Source organism: Parambassis ranga, chromosome 1 (genome assembly GCF_900634625.1).
Source record: "Parambassis ranga chromosome 1, fParRan2.1, whole genome shotgun sequence".
Lineage (NCBI taxonomy): Eukaryota > Metazoa > Chordata > Actinopteri > Ambassidae > Parambassis > Parambassis ranga.
The window spans coordinates 2,160,212-2,185,079 of NC_041022.1; the positions used below are offsets into that span (position 1 = coordinate 2,160,212).

At 46.6% G+C, this 24,868-nt stretch overlaps 1 protein-coding gene across 1 annotated transcript in view; it reads right to left on the reverse strand.

Annotated features, from left to right (window-relative positions):
* Positions 1–24,868, reverse strand: part of maml3 (mastermind-like transcriptional coactivator 3) — a 78,711-nt gene that overhangs the window by 3,615 nt on the left and 50,228 nt on the right. The window contains exons 4-5 of the mRNA XM_028404898.1: positions 2,279–2,557; positions 502–580 (exon numbers count right to left, since the gene is read on the reverse strand). Coding sequence (XP_028260699.1) covers positions 502–580; positions 2,279–2,557 — 358 coding nt within the window. The remainder of the gene's footprint in view (positions 1–501; positions 581–2,278; positions 2,558–24,868) is intronic.

The window sequence follows — 24,868 nt, forward strand, 5'->3', positions numbered from 1 at the left end:
CCTCTCATCCATCTCTCTGACTTCACCGGAACTCTGGGGGATCCAGGACAGACAAGTTGCCGTGGTAACAGGCAGAGCAGGAATATTCTATTTTTTTTCGGAGAGAGAGAGAAAAGGAGGCTGAAGAGCATCTGAGCGCCAACTGATGTATCTGACAGACAGAAAGGACGAGGTTTGCTTTCAGGGTGATGTTGGTCAGCGCTGCTGTTTGCATACATGACGGTCTGTGTGTGTGAACTGTAAAATCTGTTAAATGCCTAAATGTCTTGGCACTCTACCATGTGCACCGTACTTGTTGCAAAAAAAACAAACAGCCGTGTGTGATTGTAAGCATTTTTTTTAACCATCTGGATGCGATGGTAAATCCATTTCCTTACGCAGTCATCAATAAAATGCTGACAGGAAATGTGCTGGGGTGCGGCCATCTTTTTGTGTTTTTGCACACATGGTTGTGCATTGTGTTGCACAGATGAAACCGATGCTTGTGTTGGTGTGACTCACCTTGGTACTGATTGACCTGGGGATATGGATTCCTCTGGCCCTGGCCCATCTGTCTGGGGAGATGCTGCTGCTGCTGAAGCTACGGACAAAAACAGACACAAATTCAGGTTTTACAATAACTTGATCAGGGTCACAGAATTAAATTAAGAAGCTGTCAGGTGTCTTTCAAAGACAGACAGGTACTCGCACTACCAATGTAACAGCACTGATCAAACAGGATGCAGAGGTATACTGCACACCAGAATAAACGTATCAATGATTCCGATATACATAGAAAGTTTTAATTTCAAAATTAACAGATGACCTATGTGAAAAAGTCTGGTAATAATTCTGCTTTTGTTTATGTTGGTTCGTTTTGTTAGTTTATGCACAGGAGAACTAGGACAGATGTTTTTATACAGTATAAATATGTTAGGTGTTGGCACAGCGAACGTCTGTTGGCAACAATAGAGCCTGATGTTGATGTTATAAGAGAAAAGCAGCTGTTTTTAACTGTACATACAGATGTTGCTATTGTCGAGGTTAGCCAGATGTTGGCCACAGCAAGGACAGCTGCTTATGCAGTGAAAACTAAACAGATGTTTGCACAGTGGAGTTTTACAGGGAGATGCTTGGCACAGTATAGAAAGAAGTCTGGAATCCTATAGATAGATGTTGTGTTGCAAACGAGACAGATGCTGGCACTGTAGAAGATGCTTAGACAGATGTTGTTCGTGTTGAGGTCAGCCAGATGTTTGGCACAGGATGGACAGAGGTTGATAATACTGAGGACAGCAAGATTTTTGATACAGTACAGACAGATGTTGATTGTGTTGAGGTCAGCCAGATGTTTGGTATGGTATAGACAAGATATCTGACATAGTATACAGCGATAGTGTACAGATGTTGCCATCGTAAAGGTCACAAGCCACATGTTGGGTTATCCGCTACATTACAGAGAGATGTCTGACGTAGCACGGTTGGTCAGGATTTAATTTGAGTGTGATAATATAATCCTGACTTGATGCTCATGTACACACTCAGTATCATAACAGTTCATGTTCAAACAGGAAAACAAAGGCAGCTCTGATGTTCTATCACATCTATAGCTGCAGAGAAGCAGGTATAAATAATTTAAGGGGGGAACTTAAAAGGGTTTGTCATTAATAAGCAGTCTGGGGCCTGGATGTGTGCCTGGACAGTTTGTTCATCTAAATGAAGGTATGATATCCACTTAACAGCCTACACTAAGCCCCAGCAGGACAGGTTTACTTTCAGACACCTATATTTGTGTGTCTGTGTATGTTTTTGCAGATCCAATTAAAACCAACATGGTGGGTGGTGACTTCAGAGTTCAGAACTCTTTAACACTTGAATCCCTCACAGAGAGAGAAATAAAAAGAAAACACCACATTATCACAGCAGGCGGCATGTGGCAAACACACACACACACACACACACACACACACACACACACACACACACACACACACACACACACACACACACACACACACACACACACACACACTGCAGAGATGAAAAGGAAGTAGTGAAGAGGGGGCTGGCAGAGGGTAATTATACATGCAACCAGACAACAGTAAGGAAGAGAAGAGGATGAGCTGCTCTTGTTAGAGCTGCAGACGCAGACAAATACACACAGATGTACGAACAAACAAGGCACACATGCATACATTATTGTTTAATGCACAGCAGATGAATCACACAGGCCTTCTTGCTTTTTAATCACCACAGCGACACTAAACGCACGCTGCAGGCAGACTCAGCACAAACTCACCTGCTCAGCCAGTAGCTGCTGCTGCTGCTGCTGCCTCTGCTCTCTGAAGAGCTGCTGCTGCTGCTGCTGCTTCTGCTGCTCCATCATCTGCATATGGACCCTCTTCTCCTGCTCCATCGCCATCATCTGCTTCATCATGGCCGCCTGCTGCTGGTTGCCCACGTAGCCAGGAGGCGGGCCGGAACCTTGGTTGGGCCCAACACCGGAGGCCACGCCACTGGCTGGGTGAGGGGGCGGTATGGCACCAGGCGGTCGCGATATTCCCACCACACCTTGTTCCTGGAAATACAGAGAAGGACAGTTAGAAGGGCTTTAAACGGCCAATCATATTACACCACAATCGACCAATGTTCTGCCAGTATCACAGGCTACAGAGATCTGTCAGCTAAGATTAGCTTAAGATGAATAAAGCGCCTCAAATACAGCACTGTATCTTGGTGTAGTCAGGTCCTGGACTGGTGACTTGTTGCCTGGCAACTGAGGAGTAACATCACCAAGTCCAATTATAAAATGAAATACAAAACGATGTATTTTCAAGACTACTCCTGCCTATCTTGGACAAAAGACATTATTAATCAACCAAACTCCAGCTTTTTCCCGGATCATAGACATTAATTCTAAAACTTCAATTACAGCTAGGCTAACAGTATCACCCACTGTCTGTGCTATGCTAAGCTAAAGGGCTTCCAACAGGCAACATCTGGTGATAAGATATAAAGCTGATATAGAAGTCCCTGACGACTGCAGTTCCTCAAGTGGCCACTTGAGGCTGGCTCAATATGTGAGTCAATTCCCCCAAAACATCCATGTTAAAGGTATAAATCCACAGCTTGGCCACATGATGGCGCTCTCATTCAAACAAAGCTCAAACAACAATCAAGAGAAATTCACAAACTTGTCTTTTAAAATTTAGTTAAAAACTGCTCAGCGTGTTATTGCTGCAAAATTACAGCAGGAAAGAATAATCAATAGCCTCCCAGAGTGTCCACAGTGACAGCTGCACACACTCTATTTTAGGTGTAACACTGCGGTGAAGCATCATGATGTATTTTAGCTCACAAAGCTGGAGTCCAGCTGTCTGTGAATGCGAGCAGAAAACAAGATAAAGACAGGCTTGCCTCAAGATTCAGCTCATCGGGCCACCCCAAGTCCTCCCAACGGGGCCCCGGTTTGTCCTCGCTGCATACATTATCTCCTCATTAGCATATAAAGAGCACTTCCTTCTGCACTCAGCCGTATGCTAATCTCTAATAGGATGAAATGGCCTGATCTGGCCAATGGGAGGAGAGAGTTTATGGATCTATTAAAGGTTAGACAGCTGAACGAGAGTGGACATCGTTTAGGCCTGCCAGCAATAGAGAAAGGGGGGAAAAAAGACCCAAGAGGGGAGGAGAGGCTGATTCGAGAGTGTTTACACCCAGCCACCCACAGACGGTGTGCAACAAATCACATTTAACTGCAGGGCAGGAATGAAACAGCAAAAGCAGGATTACAGTAGCGAATCACAGCACCGGCTGGAGTCTGTAACACACCACTGTACTCAATATGTTTTGAAAGAGGCAAAGCCTCATAATCCGTACTGAGGCTCGGCTCTTCTTAGAAAAGAGTTAGGTGAAGATAAAACTCATACATTAGAGCACAAAAAAAATAAAAACCGTGTGGTGTAAACAGAATCAGCTGCTTAAGACCGGCTCACCAGACGGCCAGACCAGACTGATCGATGCTCAGAGCTACGTGTCTCCTCTCCGCCTGGCATCTTTGTGCCCGGATGGCAGCAGAGCAGAGAGGAGATGTAGTGTTAGGAAGTGGCCAACGGGTGGCAGTGGTGATCTTTAAGCATGTATATGTGTGTGTGTGTGTGTGTGTGTGTGTGTGTGTGTGTGAGAGAGAGAGTCTCACTGGGCTCCTCTCAGCAGATGGCTCAATCATGACGGTTCTGATCTACGATCTCTCCCTCTCCACCCCCCTACCCCACCATCCACACTCACACTACCTCTTTTCTCCACCTCTCTCTAACCACCCCCACCCCCACCCCATCAAACTCCAGTCTTTCTTTGGTTCTCTCTCTCTAAGGAGAGAGGGGGTCCTGACTCATGTCCTCACAGAAAAAAAGATGGATTAGAAAGGAAAGAGGAAAAGTTAAAGATTTTAGAGGAGGTGTGTGTGTGTGTGTGTGTGTTTCAGCTGGCAAATTTCAAGCCAAATAAAGACGGGCACAATGAAAAGGGAGCAAACGAATTAGGAGTCGTATCAGTATTATTAGTACTCTGCTGAAGCGTTGCTAATATACAATGAATTGAATGTCACGCCAATAAAGCTTATTGAATAGAAAGCAGGTATCCTGTTCAGACCGAAAAAGCAAATTAAATTAAAGGGAGGGGAAATAAAGAAGAACATGTGTGAGGAAGGGAAAGCAGAGGAGAAGCCAAAGGAGGAGGAGGAGGAGTAAAAAAAAAGAAAAAAAAAAAAGAAGGTGGGATGGAGGGGAGGAGAGAGGAGAGCAGGTACCCTGGCAACAGTTGCTGCGGCGAGGAGCAGATGGCGCTAGGAGGAGCGGTTACGGCCGCTGCGCCTGGTCAACCCCTCCAGACCTGAACACATGCAGAATACAGCCAGGCTACACAACACAACACAGCATCCTCCTCAATGTGTCTTCTACTCTGACTCATGCATGTTGCTGAATAATGTAACAAAGAGCATCCACTGTGTCTGTGTTTCCTACATCCTGGCACCTCGGACCCGGCTCCGGTCCCCCCCCCCCTTAAAAAAACTCTGTGCTGTTCAGCAGAAATGGGTCAAACAGACCTGATGCTAACAGCTGGCAGAAGCTGGAAGCGGTGTCAGTGACTGTAAGTTAATACTTGCAGCAGGAAAGGTACGGTATAAAAAAATGAAAGGAGAAGAAATGAAATTACAGGTCACTCCACAGGATGTGAGTGTGTGTGTTTGTTTGTGTGTGTGTGTCAGTTTTATTGAGTTAGGAGGCATGGAGAGCTCAGGTGATTGCATTACACGTGAAGTGAACGGAAATGTGTGTGAGAGAGGAGCAGGGATACTGTACGTGTCCACTGTGTTAGCTGTGTGTGTTTGTGTGTGTGCAGCATGGTATGATCATCCACTGCCACAGCAGTGAGATTAAAGACTGCCAAATACACACACACACACACGATGCTGCTGTGCATAAAGAAACACACAGAGTATAAGAGCAGCGGCGCCTGGCAGCGGAGCGCTGGGTGTCTGTGCGCTCTCCAGAGTGGATCACATCTGTCACCCACTTGTGTAAGAAACAAAGACGTAGAGTGAGGCTTGCAGGGATGAGGAGATGCTTCATTAGACTCTCACAGAGAGCATACAGCTGCAGTCAGACTGAGACAGCGAACAGGAAGCGCATCTGCCCACATTAACGTCTGCGTTCGGACCGCTGGTGGGATGCAGCAGCAGGTGATAGTTTGTGGTTATGGATGCATGGAAAAAAAAAAAAAAGGTGCATCTCTGGTTACTGCGGCCGGATGAAGGTCACTGATCTCTTCCTGAACGTCCTGTAGCATCACAGTGGATGAACCTAACGCTCTGACCCCTCTGATGATGTCTGACAGGAGCAGAAATGTGCAAAATTAAAAAAAGAAAATGCTACAAGTCGGACTGGTTTCTGTTGACATGTAAGGCCGGATGATCAGAGAGAAACTCCAAACAAGGACTTACGACTAAGAATAGTGAGAAAAGGCATCTAACAAAATCACAAGACAACATAGAAGAAAGTCAAAAATCCACAATTCATGAAACATTACGTTTTACTTCGTTAGCAATTTTGTAAAAATGTAAATAAATTGGATCTGGGAGCGCCGCATACTCTGGATATTTGCATTTTTACAGCTTCTACAAACCAGTTTGTTTTTAAACTGCCAAATATGTGCTGAATTTCTGCCACATGGCCGACAACCACAGCTGATTGAATCACGGCTTAGCTGCATGGTGATGTGTGAAATTTAAAAAAAAAAAAAATCTTGTTCATGCAGATGCTGTATTTATGGTGAAATTAAAATAAGTCGTGGCTAAAGAAACGTTTTACGCTGTCAGGCACAGTGTTTTTCAAGGACCATCAGAAAGTCCAAATTCTAATGATTCTTTCCGCTTGAATGGCGTCTGGCTGCAATGGCGGACGGTGGAATGTGGAGAAGCATGTTGGACTAAATCAACTGCTGCCTCCACCAGACCTTTCATATCCAGTGCAGGGTTTTTTTTTGGCTTCAGCCCGCTGCCATCAGCTTCCCTCCGCAGTTTTTATGAAGCCGTGTCCTGATCTTATAAAAATCCATTTTCAGAGTCACCTTAAATTTTTAGGTGAAACCACAGCTGAAGACAGAAAAACTGCTCAGAGCATGTGATGTTTTTCACTGATGTTCCTTATAACTTTTATCTTTGGGCAGCAGTGGCTCAGTGGTAGAGCAGGGTTGTCCAGTAACCGGAAGGTTGGCGGTTCGATCCCAGCTCCTCCCTAGTCACTGTTGTGTGTCCTTGGGCAAGGCACTTTACCTGCATTGCCTCCAGTGGTGTATGGCACACCTTGCCGGTCATTGTATGACATCGCTTGGCAGCAGCCTCAAGAAAGTTCCCCACTGTGGGACTAATAAAGTAAATAAATACTTAATATACAAACACACGTAACAGTGGACCTCCTTCTACAATCTCTAGTTTTACTATGACAGGTTGCATTAACAGACAGACGTGCTCAAGAAAAAGTCCAGGCATCATCAGACTTCCGAGGACCTGCGCAGCGTTTTGGACGGAGAGTTTAAATGAGAGAGAGGCTGACTGTGTGCTCCAAGGAGCAGAGGGAACATGAGGACAGGACATCACAGAGAGGCAGGAACGGAAGCATAGAAGGAGATGAAGAGCGACGCCACTGTATCCAGGAGACAAGGATGACTTCCTGTTTAAACATGTGACGTAAAACCAGTGTCTAATAAAACAGGAAGCGCATTACAGCTCAGTGTTAAAAACAAGTGTGATGCATGTATGCAGCACCTGGTGGCTGAGTCATGAAGTCACGTGATGATAAACACACACACACACACACACACACACACACACACACACACACACACACACACACACACACACACACACACACACACACACACACACACACACACACACACACACACACACACACACACACACACACTAACCCTGAGCATATGGTAGAGCCAGACCTTGCAGTATGAAACTATTCTCATGGCGCCAGAGGTAAAGAAGACATCACTTTGACACACACACACACAGACACACACAAAGAGCTGTATTAAACCTCACAACACAACTTAATCCAAAAATATACAGCTGAGATTCACAAGAACTTCCTTTTTGTCCTCAAAGGGAAGTGGAGTCCCTGCATTACAAGCACACACACACACACACACACACACACACACACAGACACAGACACACACAGACCCACACACACAAAGACACACACACACACACACACACACACACACACACACACACACACAGACACACACACACACAGACACACACACAGACACACACAGATTAGATTCTTGGCCACAAGTTTTTCAAGTGTAGACCAACACATCCACCCACCTCCTCAAACCCCACCCACTCAAACACACACACACTTACTCAGTTTCTCCCTGAAGAGAGTTATATTTAAACTGCTGGAGAGGAGTCGTGCTCCCCACAGAGGTCTGTTTAATCTCTAACATCTCTCTCCTCTAAACCCTAACTGGCCTATTTCTGAGTCTTCTCAATCTACACACACACACACAGTCATTTCAGGGCCAATGTAAAAGTGAAACACACTCCGTGTTCCTCACAGGCTGGAAAACAATCGGCTGGGTTAACAGGGATTCATCCTGTAAGGAGGACTGAAGGGACGCTGTGAAACGCATGCAGGACAGGATCACGTTAAAGAATCCCTGCAGCGTGGAGGCTGAGCTTCAACCAGGGATTTCTGTGCAGACACGGGATGCCACCCACAGACGGCACACAGCCTGGAATGTCACTTCACGCTCATTTTCAATCATGTAGTGTGAAATTCTATGATTTTCCACAACAAAAAAAAGCATTGATTATGTGTGTTTTTACTGTTACTGACACACACAGTGTGCACATTGTAGACTAATGACGCATTTACAGTCGAAACTAATGTGGACAGTGTGCATGCATATACAGCAGATCTGTTGATGGGATATTCATAATCAATTATTGATTATATAAGCCTAACATTTCCCATAGAGTATCAAGATAATCAATATAACTCACTTCACCTGTCAGCAGTTTTAAAAATACACTTCCTTAAAGCTACAGAACAGAGCTTTTGTCTCCCCCTTCTGGCAGTGAATGATTACACCAGTGTAGCTGTTTACTTTACTCTCCTGTTATTAATATTATTATTGATTATTTAGGCAACTGTGGCAATGTCTCTGTATTTTTGTCAAGCCACGCCCACCTCAGCTCCACTTGTGCTCCACCTCTTTGCCCGTATTAGAAGTTTAGGTAGACTGTGACGCTGACAACATGGTGACGGTCTGAAGCTCGCAGAGAGAGTCAAAAGTTTCAGAAACCTAAAGAGGCGTAGAAATAAAATAAAGAAGGACATCACGCATACCTCTCTAAGAGTGGTTTGAATCTGTCTGTGTCTACTTAACTTAAGATGCTAAGATGCTAACAATGCTTCATCCATACTCATATATGTCCATACTGGATCATTTCTTTGTTCATGTTCAACTATACTGGTGGTAAGGCCGTGACTCTGATCGCCTTTATTTGTTGTCTATATCTATTTAGATGAACCAGGGCTCCACACTGATTCAAACCACTCTTTAGAAAATCCTGGATGTCCGTCCCTCTTTATTTACTGTCCCGACTGAGCTGCATTTGTCTGGGAGTTTTGGTCCTGGGGTGGTCAGCATCTGTGACAAAAGTATTTTTTGTTCCTGTGCATGCAACATAAATATTTAATAAGCAGACAGACGTGGGTAGACAGACAGGCAGGTTTGAAAGCTGCTAATTTAACGGTCAGTCTGGTCCACCACCTTTCAAGTTTCCCCACACAGCTGAAGGAAATCCAAGTAACAAACCTAAAACCCAACAAGACGGCCAAATATTCATCCAATTTAAAGGCTGGAAACATTTCAGCTATAACTAACGTGGTGTTTGGAAACAGTCGTCATACAGGCTGGTGGTGCTGATGCAGAATTCTGTGAGTTTTTTTAAGTTCTGGTTGATAAATCAGTGAAAGCATCTTATCAGTTAATCGTCTGTGTGGATCCTGAACCCCTTCATCATCATCTCTGCGCCTTCCTCATACATTACAGGAGGTGGATAAACGGTCACGGACTGCAGAATATGACGAGCGGACAGAAGACGGGAGTAAATCATGTTCATGGCATCTAGGCAGGAGGAGGAGGAGGAGGAGGAAGAGGGTGTGTGTGTGTCTGTGTGTGTGTGTGCAGAGCGAAGGGATGAGATCATTGGTGGCCGGGGAGTGATTGAGGCGAGCAGACGAGTGTACCACCCTGAGAGGGACCAGGTGCTACAGTAAATCACCCTGGAAACGGTCGCTATGGAGACCTTAAAGACACAATCGTGCAGGCGTGCTCGGTGTGTATGTGAGGGAGATGTAAATGTGTGTGTGTGTGTTATGAGAGGAAGAGAAAGACTGATGTGTTTCTGTGTAATCTAATCATGGCGGCTGCGAATGGTACATGTGAGTGGCGGCTCCGGGCGGAGGCAGGTGGACTGCTCTTTCCCTCCTCTCCTGCATGTTGGTTCCAGAGAGAGGGGAAGCAGCCTGTGAGGGTGAGGCGTTCAGGTGCCTCGGCGAGTCTCTTCCTGGAGAGAATTCCCAACTATAGAGGCTCTGAATTATTCACAGCTGCCATCAGTGCTATTACACGGCTGTTAACGGAGGTGAAGATACGTTCCGCGCAGCCGTCCGTCCTCCCGTCTCTGTTTACCCCCCCCCTCCCTCTCGTTATGACAGTAAACTGCCTTTTTATCCATCCAGCCGTCCTCCGTCTTTCTGAACAGCCTCCTCTTCAATTTCCTCCTTTGCTGTCTCCCCTCGCTTTTCCCTCTCTCTCTCTCTCTCTCTCAATCTCTCCTTCATCTGATAGCTTTTGCACTGTTCCCTCACTCCTCTTCCTCCTCTTCCTCCTCTTCCCCTTCCTCCCTTCTTCTCCATCCCCCCCGCTTTGTCTTTATTCACCCCTCTCCTCCTTCCATTTGTTTTTCTGCCCATTTCACATTTGTTTTTCTTCATCCACGCTCATCCATCTTTATTCCGGCTGTTGCTCATTTAACGTCTGCATCCGTCCCCCCTCCACCCCTTTCCTCCTCCCGTCTCAGCGGCCATCATCCCCCTCCTTCCTCCCGCCATGTTCACCCTCTCTCTCTCTCTCTCTCCTCCTCCTGTTTTCTTTGACTCCATCTTTACCGAGCGGCCGTGTAACCTCCACCTCTCTTTGTCTCTCCCTCCATCTACCTCTCTAAATCTATCTCTGCCTCTGTCACAGCCCCCTCATTATGCCTCCGTCTCCTCTGCGCTCCCTCTCTGTTTCTCCCTCTCTCCAGAGAAGCCATTAGGTGCTGCTGTAAGGCTATCACTCTTCTGCTGTCTCCCTCTCTTTTCCACTCTGCTGTAGTCTCAGGGCAATAGGTTCCCCCTCTCCCTTCCCTCCTTCCCTCTGTCATTTCTCCTCAGTCTCTCCATCTCTCTCTTCCTGTGTTTCTTCAGGCGCTCTCTGCTCCCCTCCTCCTCCTCCTCCTGATTCTACATCCTCCAACTCTCTTCTGCTTCAATCCTCGCTGCCTTCCCTCCATCTTGATTCCCTCCACCCCTCGAACTACCCCTACCTTCTCTTCTATACGACCATACTCCAGTGAGATAGCCTTCTGTAGCTTTAGGCTTATATACATCCTGTATATATACACTACACATATACACACAAACACATATGCACTAAATCCTACTATGGTTTCAAAAACGTGTACAGTAACACAACCAGCTGCTTCATACAACTACACAATCGTGTGTTTAATCGGTGAATTTAATAAATCCCCAGGTCTCACTTGAATGTTACTTTATGGTGTTTCTCACCATTAGGAGCAATGTTCAGTCTACAAGGAGCAGTGAAAAAAAAGAATTTCATGACAGCTCCCCCAAAACGTGAGGCCAAAACACCTGGCTCGCCCCCTGGTGGCTGGCTGCAGTATAGGTCATAATTCCTGCCTCCTCAATGTTAGTGGATGGAACACAGACCCAACTAAAAATATGTGTGTGTGTGTGTAATTAGTTATCGTTAGCTATGATGTCTATTGTACAGACTCTTAATTCCAAGATGGTTTGTGGTTTTAGGTGTATCGGCCTGGTTCTAACCCTAACCCTGGTTCTTGTTGGTTTTGACCCTATGGTGATCAACCCATTTGCAATTTGGGGAATGACCTTAAAGTGCCTCCACCTGCGTTTCCCTTCTCCAAATGCCTTTAGACATCAGGTCGAGATGTGGCTGGCAAGCCAGCGTCCTCTGGTCTGACCAACGAAGGACTGAATCCAGAGGAGCGGGTTTTAGGCTGTCAGGCAGAACCAACAGGTGCTTGAGGTGCATGCAAATGACGAGCGTAAATATTTTTCTGTAAAACGGTCCCATGGTGCTCCACCAGACTTTATCTCTCTACACTTGGAAAGAATATGAACATTTTAGAAGCTGAAACAACAGTTTTATTTGACCAGAATCAGCAAAAAAAGGCTTCTTGTGACTGACTGATTAATCACCTCATTGCTCACATGCAGAGCAGCAACCAACCATTATACACCAATCTGTTATTTTTGTTTTCCCAGAAATTGGCTTTAACAATGAATTATTTACAAAATGTAAATAAATGTGCTTATTATTTTCACTTGGATCAGATTATGTGCTCAACATGGCTTCTTTTTAACCAAAAGTTGCAGCCATGCTGGATACTGTGAGCCTTCAGAAACATATTTGCTGAATTGTGATGGTTTACTTGCTCCAGAGACCGAATATAATGACAAATAAATCCAATTTTCTTATCCACTTATTGCATTAGAAGCAAACATCCACAGATCAGTCTGAGCACGCACACAGGCACTATCTACAGAGCACAACCTGCTTTTGTCTTACACATTTCGCTGCCTTTCTATGCGCTGCACCTTCTGCTATCTTCATCGCCCCCGATTCTGCCCATCTTTGTATGCCATTAATCTCTCCTCCTCCTCCTCCTCCTGCTGCTGCTGCTTTACTTCCCCTGCCTTACCTCTCCCTCGCAAATGCAGGGGAGACATAGCGAGAGAGAATGACCATTATCTAAGCCAGCATCTCCAATAATTCCACAGCAGCCTATTATCCACAATAGAGCCAAAATGGCCTTTGGTAATATGATGAAATCTGCCGTAAAAAGTAGAAATGGGACTAAAAGCGTCAGAGTGTAGAAAAACCTCCATTCCTCAGCTGCTTTATCACATTATTGCATTCTACTCATCTCTCTCTCTCTCTCCCTGTCTGTCTGCCGCCCGCCCTCCCACATTCGCTGCATTACTTCTCTAAATTCTCTTCATTTCACTCTGTTTGTCTGTTTGGTGATATCCCTCCCTTCATCAGTCACACACTCTGTCTGCTCCCATCTCTCCCCCGCTCTCCTCGTCTCTCTCTCTCTCTCTCGACGTGTCGCCTCGTCGTCAGATAACTCTCAAAAAGTAGAAAATGGAAATTCCATTAAACTAAGTGTCTCAGTCTCGGGCTAATGCAGCTGAAATCCAGCCTGTGCACTCGTGTGGACGGACGGACGGAGGGACGGACGTGCACGCTCACACAGGACACACAGGCCCCTGCAATCAGTAATGTGCCACATATAGGTGCAGGAAAAACAATTTGCAGTCATTGCTAACAGCTGCTGCTGTGTGGGGGGGTCGAGTGTGTAAAAAAAAAAAGAGAGAGAGAGAGAGAAGCAGTCCAATTTCTCTCGCCCCCCACCCTCCCCTCCTTCCTTCCTTTCCTCCCCTCCTCCACTGCGATGTCCCAGGGGAGGTGGAGAGGTGATGTATAGACCCTCTCCTGATCGCAAGACTCAGCAGAACAGATGGACAGGGAGAGAGAAGGACAGAGAGAGGTGCACTGTAGTAGACGGAACAAAAGGCCCATGAGTATGTGTAAGAGCTGATACATATATGGTGTCAATAATATTTAACGCTGTGTTGACGTCTGATGAATTTTAGTCATAAAGTTTCATTCACAGCTCTCACTCCGAACTGGACGCATCAGAGAGTCACATGTCTGATACATCTTCAACAGAGGTCCCTAAGCGGTAGCAGCAGATCATATGTTAGATGGGGTGGGAACTGTTTCCATGACAACCGAGATTTAAACCTCCCCTAAAGTGATGCATGAGTGAAAGACAAACTCCAACACCCAGAATGCACCGGGGCTCTCACTCTGTCCTTCGTCTGCTTGGTGGGTTCTTCCTGAAACTGACTGCGGACAGCGACTCCACCAGCTGTCCCTGCTCGGCTCTCATCCTCCCACTCACGCCTGCTTCCTCTGCACTGACTTTGGCAAATAGCCTTGAAAATTCAGCATTAAACTATGAAGTCTATGACGAGTATACAAAACATGTGAGAGCTCCACTGGATGATGCAAATGTGTTCTGAGAATATTATTGCTGGATATTAACCCCGTTAGTGACATTGTTGTTAAAAAATATTGACTGATTGTTCTTTCAAAGGTCCAAAATAAGAGAGGAAAACACGTAAATGTTGTGTTTGTGAGTCACTATCAGCTAAACTTCGGCTAAACAGGGGCAGTGCTAGCTTCGGTACATCATCGTCCTCTGCAGGCACAGTGTGTTTGTCAAAATATTTGTCATATATATGGGATGTTCTTCTTTTGTACACTGCATACAGTGCACTTACAGTGTGCAGAATCCGTGCCTGTGATGAAGCACAAAGCAGACTTGCTCATTAACGAGCGTCCATCTGTTCATCTACGCCATCTCATTACGTCTTTGAGCGTCTCTACCTGTGCAGATCGGAGCGGACCTCTGTTGTGATTCGGTGACGTCAAAGGGGCTCCGTTAAATCAACTCGACACACGAGCCACATAAAGTGCCAATTACCTCGGCTGTGACCGGAGACCCCTTCCTCCTTAACGCCGCCTTATCGTTTCCACAAAACAAGAGCAATCGAGGAGTGTTTAAGAGGTAGGGAGCGCAGGGCGGGTGGAGGAACGGCACGAGGAAGGATGGAGGGAAAAGCTGTTGATAAAAGAAGGGAGCAAACAACCGCCCTGAGGAGATGAAGAGCAGGGGCGAGGAGGAGGGAGCAAAGACGGATATATAGGGGAAATGGTTTTTGAAGGAGTGGACTGTCGGCCCAACCTAGAGGGAGAAATAGATGTGTAAACAAACACTGGCTATACGGATAAACAAGAGGGAGCCCGAGAGGGGGAGAAAAGAGGGAGGGGAAGATGGAGGCAGAGTGGGAGGAAGGCACGGAGTGAGAAAACAAGCTCGACCATGTGTTTAAGTCAACAACGGCAAGAGAAACCTCAATAGAGAAAAAGGTGTGGGCGGGAAAACACTCCACGGGGAGAGAGGAGACAGATGTAGAAGGGAAGCAGGCACGGCGAGATGTGGAGAGAGACAGAGAGGAGAGGCGACGAGATGAGTGATAGGAAGGAAAATCAAGACAAAGTGGAGTGTTTAGAGCGTGGTGGAAGAAGGTATACGAGTGCAGGAGCTTCCTATAGCTCCACGACAGCACTGACAGCACAAGACAGGAGGAGAGGGATGGGGCGATGAGGGGTGGTGGGAATTAAACGACAAGAAGAAAAACTAATTATTCTGTGATTCCGCTAATTAGCTCTGGCTTTACTGACAAGCTCTGCAAGGCACCAGACGTTTACCAAAGGATTCACGCTACCCTGATGGCCCGGGTGGGAGGGAGGGGAGGGGAGAGGAGAGAGGGGAGAGAGGGAGGAGAGGGAGGAGAGGAGGGGAGAGGAGAGAGGGAGGAGAGGAGAAGGGGGGAGGAGAGGAGGAGAGGAGAGGAGAGGAGAGGACGGGAGGAGAGGAGAAGGGGGGAGGAGAGGAGAGGACAGGAGAAGAGAGGGGAGGAGGGGTGAGGAGGAGACGAGAGGAGAGGAGAGGAGAGGAGAGGGAGAGATGAACGGAGAACAGAGGAGGAGGAGGGGTGAGGAGGTGGGGAGGAGGGGTGAGGAGGTGGGGAGGAGGGGTGAGGAGGTGGGGAGGAGGGGTGAGGAGGTGGCAGCCATGTGGGTCTGAAGTTTTGTGAAACCACTCCATCAAGCAGGAGAAAGATGAGGAACTAAAGCCCCGGGGACGAACGGGTGACGTCTGTTTACCCGTGCATTGAACAGCTTTTACATAAACTAACAATTAAAAAGCCTCATTCAGGCTCTTACTGCTGGAGATAATGCACACGCAGGCATGTCAACGAGGGGAAGTCATCTTTAAGCACTGACTAATAACTGCTGCAGCTTTAAACACACATAATGTAAAAGTTGGTTCTAACGGTGGCACATTTACTCAAAACACTGCTTGAATTATTGGATTCAGACAAAAGTGCGCTGCTAATCTTCGCCTGGTGATTTTTTTAAGCTAATTGCAGACAAATCTAATGAGCTGAGGACAGCTAATGGCAGCTAACGACCACCGCCTCTGAAACACTGCTTTACTTCATTGTGTTTGTGACTTTGAAATCCTCCTTAATTCCTTACAAGGACACAAATGATGGATTTTATATCCTCATACGGGAGTTTATTATTTAACTTAGAATCAAAATGAGAATAAATGTCTTTGGAACAGCCGAGGAAGAACCAGCAGTGGTTTGACGTGGACGGTCCAAACCCGTACAACACAATGTCTGTGTGAAAGGGACACACAGGGTGTGGGACACAGGGTGTGGGACACAGGGACACAGGGACACAGGGTGTGGGACACAGTCTCCCAGTTTGAAAGTTCCTCTTTGCAGGATTGTTTGTTTGAATTTGTCCAAACCTTGTGTCTACAACCTGCTAGCTACATGCTAAAGCTTAGCTTTGCTACCATGGCGATGATTCACAAGACCACTGAGAGGGTGCAAACTTAATAAGCTACAGATTAGCCCACCGCTGCAGTTTTCATGGGAACAGACGAAGACTTGAAGAGGTTAACAGGCTGGCTGTGATCCGCCCTGCCAGGCTCCGGGTTGTGCGCTTGTAGCCTGGACCAATCAGGGTTCTATGGGGAAGTACCAGCAGTTTTTTTTTGGTGTGTTTTGGAAGAAGGCAAAATGCTAACTTGCTAGCTTTCCTCGATCGTTGTGACAGTCAGATGGTGACTGGCCCATTCATCTGACATATTTGATGATTATTCTGCACTCCTGAAGACTGTCCGGCTGCAGACGGTGCATTGGCTGCATGTCTGCAGCCGTGGTGCTAACATTAATGAGGTGTGTTTCTTTACAGTCACACACACGCTACAAATCCGGGGCTTCACCACGCGTTGAGGTGAGTGGATGTTGTCAAGGATGATCCAAATTCCTGCCATTTAAACCCTGTGCACAACTGGACTTTAGCAGCCTAATATATGTGTGTGTGTGCAAGACAGACAAGAGGAATGTGAAGGAGGAAGTGTGTGTGTGTGTGAGAGAGGTTCATTTGCAGTTGTACTCTGGCAGTGAGGTTCGCCACGTGCCGGGAACGTGGCGCTCGACAATGCATTAGTTTACAGATCACATACACATGCACAGACGCTGCAGCTAATGGTTACTGGTAGATCCAAGCACGAGTGAAGGGGACGAAATGAAAGAGAGGGGTTAAGTCACTGAGTATGGAGGGATTTAGACCTCAAACAGTTGGAGGAAAGGAGGGAGGGGGCGGGGGTAGTAAAAGAGTGCAGCGAATGACTCACTGAGCGTGTAAGTGTTTAACTGTGCCGTACTGGTGTTAGTGAGTGATATGGAAATCTACAGGGACGCCAACAGTGCGCCAGGAACGTCACTCCTCCTCCTCCTCCTCCTGATTTCTGCTGTTCTGGTTCTCACTGAGCCTCCGGAGGAGGAGACGAGCGCTCTGTGGGGGGAAAGGACTGATATCCCTGCTTCTCATTCCTCTCCGTCTTTCCTTCCTGTGGCAACAACTGCTTCTTTAAACAGATCCCAGATTATTGACCCGATGTATTGATATGTTCCACATTTCTTTGTGTGTGTGTGTGTGTGTGTGTGTGTGTGTGTTTGCCCTGGGAGACTAATGTTATGCCTCCAGTTTCTACTGCAGAGAAATCAATGACAACACAACCCTTCTATCTTAGAAATCCAATGGCGGGCTGGTTAGCAGCACATGTGTGTGTGTGAGCTTCTCTGTGTTTATTTTAGCTCGTTAGGATCTGTGCAACTGTTTGTAGCTGCAGTGATAAAGTATGCTAGCCTACACGCAGGCTAATCCATTCAAACCTGAAGGTGTTCATTAGCACGGCTAATGTCGGGCTAATGCGGCAGGTCCGCTCACAGAGCTGGAGAGGCCCATTTGTGCTGCTGTGAGATTGATCGGGAGGGCGGGTGAGCGCGGCGTATTGTAGCGTCGTTAGCCTTGCTCATTGACCGTATGGGGATCAATACTTAGAGCGGCCTGAGGACAGTCAGAAACACACACACAAAATGACACGCGATTTAACATAAACACACAAACATTCCTGTACGAGCAAACATGGCGGCAGCAGCACACACACACAGACACACACACACACACAGCCTGTGGTCTAAATAATGTTAATGATTTGACCATTAGGAGTGAGGCATGAATCAGTGGTAATGGCTATGAAAGAGGGGGACGTATTGATAAATTGTTACACATGTTTAAACACCTACACCCGCAGACACACACTGCACAGCACGAAGCACTACACACACACACAACACACACACAACAGGCGCTGAAAGAGCAGGTTTCTAGGTGGATGACAGATTCATCTGTTCCACATTAATAAGTCTCGACACATGTCCAGACCAAAAAACTTAGTAAAAGGTCAAAATGGTTTGAAGCTCATCATCTGCCAAAATGACTCACATTAACTCAATTTCATGAAAGTGGAAGGTTGTCACAGCAATTAGCGCAGTTACAAAGTAATTTAATGTCACAGTGTATTACCAGTGCTGTGACACAAAAAAAACACAAGTTTAGAGGAAAGATCCTCTGTACCTGGAGGAGTGTGTGTTCACACAGGAACAGGTGAGGAAGCAGCAGCTCGGACCCGAACCGGGAGCTTTCCCTAAACTCACCAAAAGTGCTGTAACGCCTTATGAAGAGAGAGCAAAGGATCAACAAGTAGCCTACATCAGTCTCACGGTCGGATGTGTCGTCACGACCTTCAGGCTCAAACTTTTACAAGTTTCTTTGAAGGTTGCTGTTTGCGACGACTGCGGTCACAGAGGGAGGACACCTCGATATGTTAGATCCACTAGCTGTGCATGTATGTGCAGATATTAGCATTAGCATCTCTAGCGTCCGAGCATGAGTGATGTACAAAATTCCTAACATTTTAGGAAATACTTGGAGCAGGTGCCAGGTGTCAACACGGCAAAGTCAGCATCTGTGTCCATGCGGGTCTCAGAGGGCCCGAGGCGTTTAGGGCCCACGCTCCCAGGTGAGTGTCAAGACACAGCGCCGGTTATTTCAGTCTCATCTGAGAGGAGGGAGCAAAGGAGGAGCAGCAGAGGAGGAGCGGAAACCAAGGCTCTAAATTTAGCCTGATGCGACATTCCAGAGGAGAATAATACTGTTTCCTCCTCCTGCTGCTGCTGCTGCCGCCGCTGGAGGACGAGGGAGACAGGGAGGGGAAATGCAGAGACGGAGACGAAGATGATGATGATGATGATGATGATGATGATCCTTTACATTTAAGCGGCAGAGAGACTAAACCCGCAGACAAAGAGGGTTTTAGATTTTCTCTTTTTTAAAAGGAAACAACACTTCAGAGTGAAAAGTTTCCACTCGAGCTGGTGAATGTGGAAGTTCTAGGAACTATCATGTGATTCTCTGCTTGTCCTCACATCCCTGACCTTCTGTAGAGGGAGGGAGGGGGGAGGGAGGGGGGAGGGAGGGGGGGAGGAACGCTGAGAAAGAGAGCTATTAGAAGTGAAAAAGTCAGAGAGGAAAGAGATGAGAGGAGAGGATGAAACATGCAAGGTACCAGGAATGAAAACACACTGCGGCTCACGCAATGTGGCTGCTGTGTATGTGAAGAAGTGTGTGTGTGTGTGTGTGTGTGCGTGCTCCTCAGACGGAGGTCTCACATGACTAGTTACGCAGCTTGTGGCGTGCGACCCATCGGGTATCTGCTCATATCAAAACAGCTGCTATAGGTGTGGCGAGGATTGTTACACACGACCTTTATCTGTCACATCGTTCATGTGAGGAAGTTTCATCCTTACAGACCAACACACACACACACACACACACACTTCTTCACACACACAAACTGTCTAACTGCTCTAAGAACGGAAGCGTGTGCACATCAAATGAGCTGACTACACCAAAAACATGCAGTTTGGCTTCAAGGATGATTCCAGTTTATCACAACTTCAGTTTCACTTTATCTGCTTCGTCCACATTTCCCTTCTGTTAAGATGAGACTGTATCAAAGTAACCAGGGGCACCGCAACATGGCCACACAGGACGAGAAGGAAGAGGAGTCATAATACAAGAATGAAAGAAAACAAGTTGGTTTTTATGGCTCAACAATGTTGGGAAGACCGTTATGGATATATTAAATATAAAAATAATTAATATAATAAAATATATATTATAATAAATATATTTAATATATTATATTATAATATATTTAAGGACAATATATATATAAATATTGTCGTTAAATATATTATAATATATTTAACGACATAAATATAACATATTATTGTGATTTTCAACCAGAGCATAAATGGAGGGGGAGTCTGACCATAATGTCAGAACATAAAAGAGCGATTTGTGTCCAAACACTGCTAGAATAAAGAAGTCATCCAAAAACCTAAGCTAAGCTAAGCTAAGCTACATGTTCTCAACTCGCTGCAGGGACCGAGCTGCCAGCTCTCTGCATCCCATAAGCATCATATGAGAAATGCATGATGAAGCTCTATGGCTCACTCAGTGCTACATTGACTCACTGTACCATCTAGTGGTACAAAATAGTATTACACAAGGCTAAATCTACTGCAGTATCTATGCAAACATCTCACACATGTTGTTGCCATAACGCCACAGAGCTTCACATTCTGACGATGATCTCAGGCTACATGGTGCATACAGGGCTCTCAGGTTTCCAAGTTTGCTTGGAGCGGCAACAAGAAATTCTATTTTCTGACTGGCCGATAGGTCACTAATTCCAGACCGCTGTACGAGCGCACAGTAGCCTGCCTTTGACTCATCTGTAGGAATTTCTGTGCGGTGAAGTTAATGGTGTCACCTCGTGAGAAATGCCATGTGTGGCGTGCGAGTGTGTGAAATGCGTGAGAGCTCTGGCTGCACACGAGTCTGTGGCTAACACGAAGCTAGCTTAGCTAAGAAACAAAAATATACTCAAAGCTCCAACAATCTATAAGCCAGCTAGCTGTTTCTCCATCCTTCCAGTCTTTATGCTAAGCTATGCTAATTGTCTTTTGGCTCCAGCTACATACGTAACAGATGCTGTCCTGTCATTTTATTGACAAATAAGAGCTGGAGTGGTCGGCTGACTGTAGTGTTAACCCAACGAGTGTGTGTCTGTGTGTAAGAGAGTGAGGAAAAGATAGAGACAGTGACAGTAAGTGGGAAGGGGAGGGCAAGTTTGTGCTATTTCAGCAGGAACTGTTTGTGCCGTCCCGGACTGAGGTGACATGGCAGGCATTAAACGATCAGCCGCTCCAGGACGTTGTGATCAAAGCACAGGCTCAATTAAGGCCATTTCTCTGTACTCGTGTTCCTGGTGGGATGGTGGGAGGTTTGATGACTGAAGACTCGGTCAGAAAGAATACATGCGTGACCTCTTAGTTATATGTAGACAAATAACACCAGCCCCGCTCTGCTCTGCTCTGCTCTGCCTGCCGCTATCTTCCTGACGGCTGAGCCCGCCCATAACGAGGTCAAAGAGAGATTTACTTCCTTATCAATTGGACCAGACAGCTGCCTGTCAGAGGAAAGCGAGACAGACAGACGAGAGAGATGAAAGATGGAAACGTGGACGATACGGAGGGCTGCGACGGGCAAGGTCACGTTTCTATGGAGATTTTTAGAGGACCGTGACGTCGAAGGCGACCGCTGTGACTATCTGACACAGACACACACATCAAGGTCTCGAGTCCGGAGAGTGAGAGACAGGAAGAGGGCGGGACAAAGAGCAAAGAACAGAAAGAAAGAGAGAGTGACAGATGGAAAACAAGACAGATTTGGTCTTTGCTACAGCAGTGATGGAGCTCTGTGTGTGTGTGTGCTGCAGCCCTCCTCTGCCAGATTACAGAGTGACGTAGTGTTATCATTTCTCTGATAGGAGCTCTGCCACAAGAGGAGGAGAGGGCGGAGGGATGAGGGGATGGAGGAGGGATGAGGGGATGGAGGAGGGATGAGGGGATGGAGGAGGGATGAGGGGATGGAGGAGGGATGAGGGGGATGGAGGAGGGATGAGGGGATGGAGGAGGAGAGGACAGAAAAAAAGAGGGGGGAGGGGTGATGAGTCTCATTGCTGGAAAAATGGTCTGATAGCCAAGAAAAAAGGGAGGGAGGGAGTGAGGGAGGGAGGGAGTGAGGGAGGGAAGGAAAAGTGAGGCAGAGATAGAGACATAGTGGCACACAAAGGACCAGAGCAGACACAAAGAGAGAGAGGGAGAGAGGGAGAGAGAGGGGGAGACGGCCAGAGGAAAAAGAGGGCAGAGGGACTGGAAGTGGAAAAAGATCAGAGAGTGAAGAAGTTTAAATACAAAAAAAAATGGTGGAAGAAGAAGGAAAAAAGGAGAAAAGAAAGGCATGGTGAGGCGCCCTGAGCGACTGGTGGGTCAAGGAAAGTGTGTGTGTGTGTGTGTGTGTGTGTGTGCATCCACACACGGCAGCAGCAAGCAACATTTACAAAGAGGCAGCTGTTCCATTAGCTACTGCCATTGTGTTTAATTACATCCTGGTCTCCTTAGACACACACACACACACACACACACACACACACACAGCATATGTGCATATAAACACACAACCGCTGCCTCTCCAGCCAACCAAGAAATCCCTACCATGCACGCTAACAAGGAAAGGAACTTGGAGCGACAGAGCCGTGTGTGTGTGTGTGTTAATCACAGTGTCATGCACACTCTCTTACAACCCCACCCCCCTCAACACAAGGCAGAGAAATGACACTTAAGATCTACGAGTGTCTGTGTGTGTGTGTTAGCCAGCATGTTTCTCTTACTCTCACACACACACACACACACACACACACACACACACACACACACACACACACACACACACCTCCCCCAGCTGCTGAAGAGAGGAGGATCTGAGGCTTTGTGAAATACCAAACATACCAGAGAAGCCACATGAGAGGGAAAAGGCAGCTTTTGAGAAGCCTCAAAAGACGCACACTTCCACACACACACACACACACACACACACACACACACACACACACTGATCGGGGTTCACAGTGTGTTACAGGAATGATGCTTTTCACACACATACACACATGTGCACGCTAAGCTAACAAGATGTAAAGGGAGATTGACAAACACAGACTCACACACAAACATACAAACACACACACACACACACACACACACTTACAGACTTCCTCCCTAATCAGCTCAGCGGTGTAGCATTTGGATAAGAAGTGCTCCTAAGACTCCCCGACAATGGTGAGACAGGAGAGCTTACATTGTATTAAACCAGACAAACCGTACACAAGCATCCCTCAAGCCAGGCTGCTAACCTGCTGCCTGACAGGCGCCGCCACCGCCGCAGCAGCACGGAGCAGACGTACGGCACAATCACAACCGCTCAGGTCAGGTTAGGTGACTGGATTTTATATAACAAGGTTCATCATCATGTGACAACAAAAAAAGAAGTGAGTTTATTTCATTGGTCAGGTTCCAGCCACTAGGCAAGGACAATATATTACAACATTTCCTGGCTGCATCTGATTGGACACATGAGTTCGCTCTTGGATTTCAGACCAAATCAACATGACGACTTGTTTGGAAAATAGTCACGTGACTTTTACAGAATGGCATCTTATTATTTGTACACTGACGGGGAACATTTGCTGCTTCTGAGACGAAAAACGAGCTCTTCTTCACCGTATCCTGGCTTGAGTTCTGTTAGCCAGCTAGCTTAAAAAAATCATTGTCTTCTATTGATGCATTCGACTTGATTTTGTGACATGTAACAAACACATAGAGCCAATACCTCAGCCAGTATTATCATATTCAGCTGTAATTCAGCTGCAGCCATCACTTAAGTTGCAGACTAAACACGGTTCTGATTTGCAGATATGAGAAGTTAAGTCAGGGGGATCGGTGTGTGCACAGTTCAGGTTCAGAGGCATCAGATTTAATGAAGCATGATTCTAAAACTTTAACACAAACATTTGTGAACTACGCTCCTGTCAAAGTCGAATGCTGCTGAGTCCCATGATGTGAGTCTGTTTCATCACCTCACTGTTATTCATCAAGAGTTTTACATCAGAGCATCTGCTCAACTCCGAAATGCAAAGTCAACAGGACGCGAGGAGGACTCAGAGAGAAGGAGGGAGAGAGAGGAGGGACGTCACTCTCCCTCCTTCACACCCGCACCACAGGTTCCTCTCATCTCACACTCAGGAAGGGGACGGGGAGGAGTTCGCCTTGTGAGTGACTGCATTACCGATGCTCCGAGGGCACATTGTCCATTACAGCTCATTACTTTCCTAAATCGCTATTCATTTTCAACGGGGCGCCCTGCGGTCTAATCCCACCACCACCAGGAGGAAACGGGAGGTCTTAGAGGAGGGAGCGTGTGGGATCGGTCGTGTCACGGACAAAGAGGCCAACGCTGACGTCAAACAAAGCAAACACAACATCAGAGAGAGACACACACACACACACACACACACACCTCCTGCTAACGACAGGTATGAGCTCGGTGAAAGAATCGCACACAGTCCTGATCTCCCATCCCCCACCTTGATTTATGAGCTCAACCTGGGAGATTGCTTTCCACAAGAGAGAGAAACATATACCAGCCTGCCTTTTAAAAGACACACACACACACACACAATGTCATAAACCCATGCCTGGCGTCCATGTCAAGGTGAAATGGAGTAGGAAAACAAATAGATGTGCTAGTAGCAAACCACTGGCCCGGTGAGCAGTGACTCTGGAATAACTGTTGGACACACACACACACACTGGATTGATTTATTTGTTCCAAATACCTCCAGGAATCAGAGGGACATTCAGGATGGAGCATGAACTTAAAGATGCCACACAGTCTGTGGTTTGGCGGCCATCTTTAAACCTTTCAGACATATCCTTAAATCTAAGGATCTCTCTAATCTCCT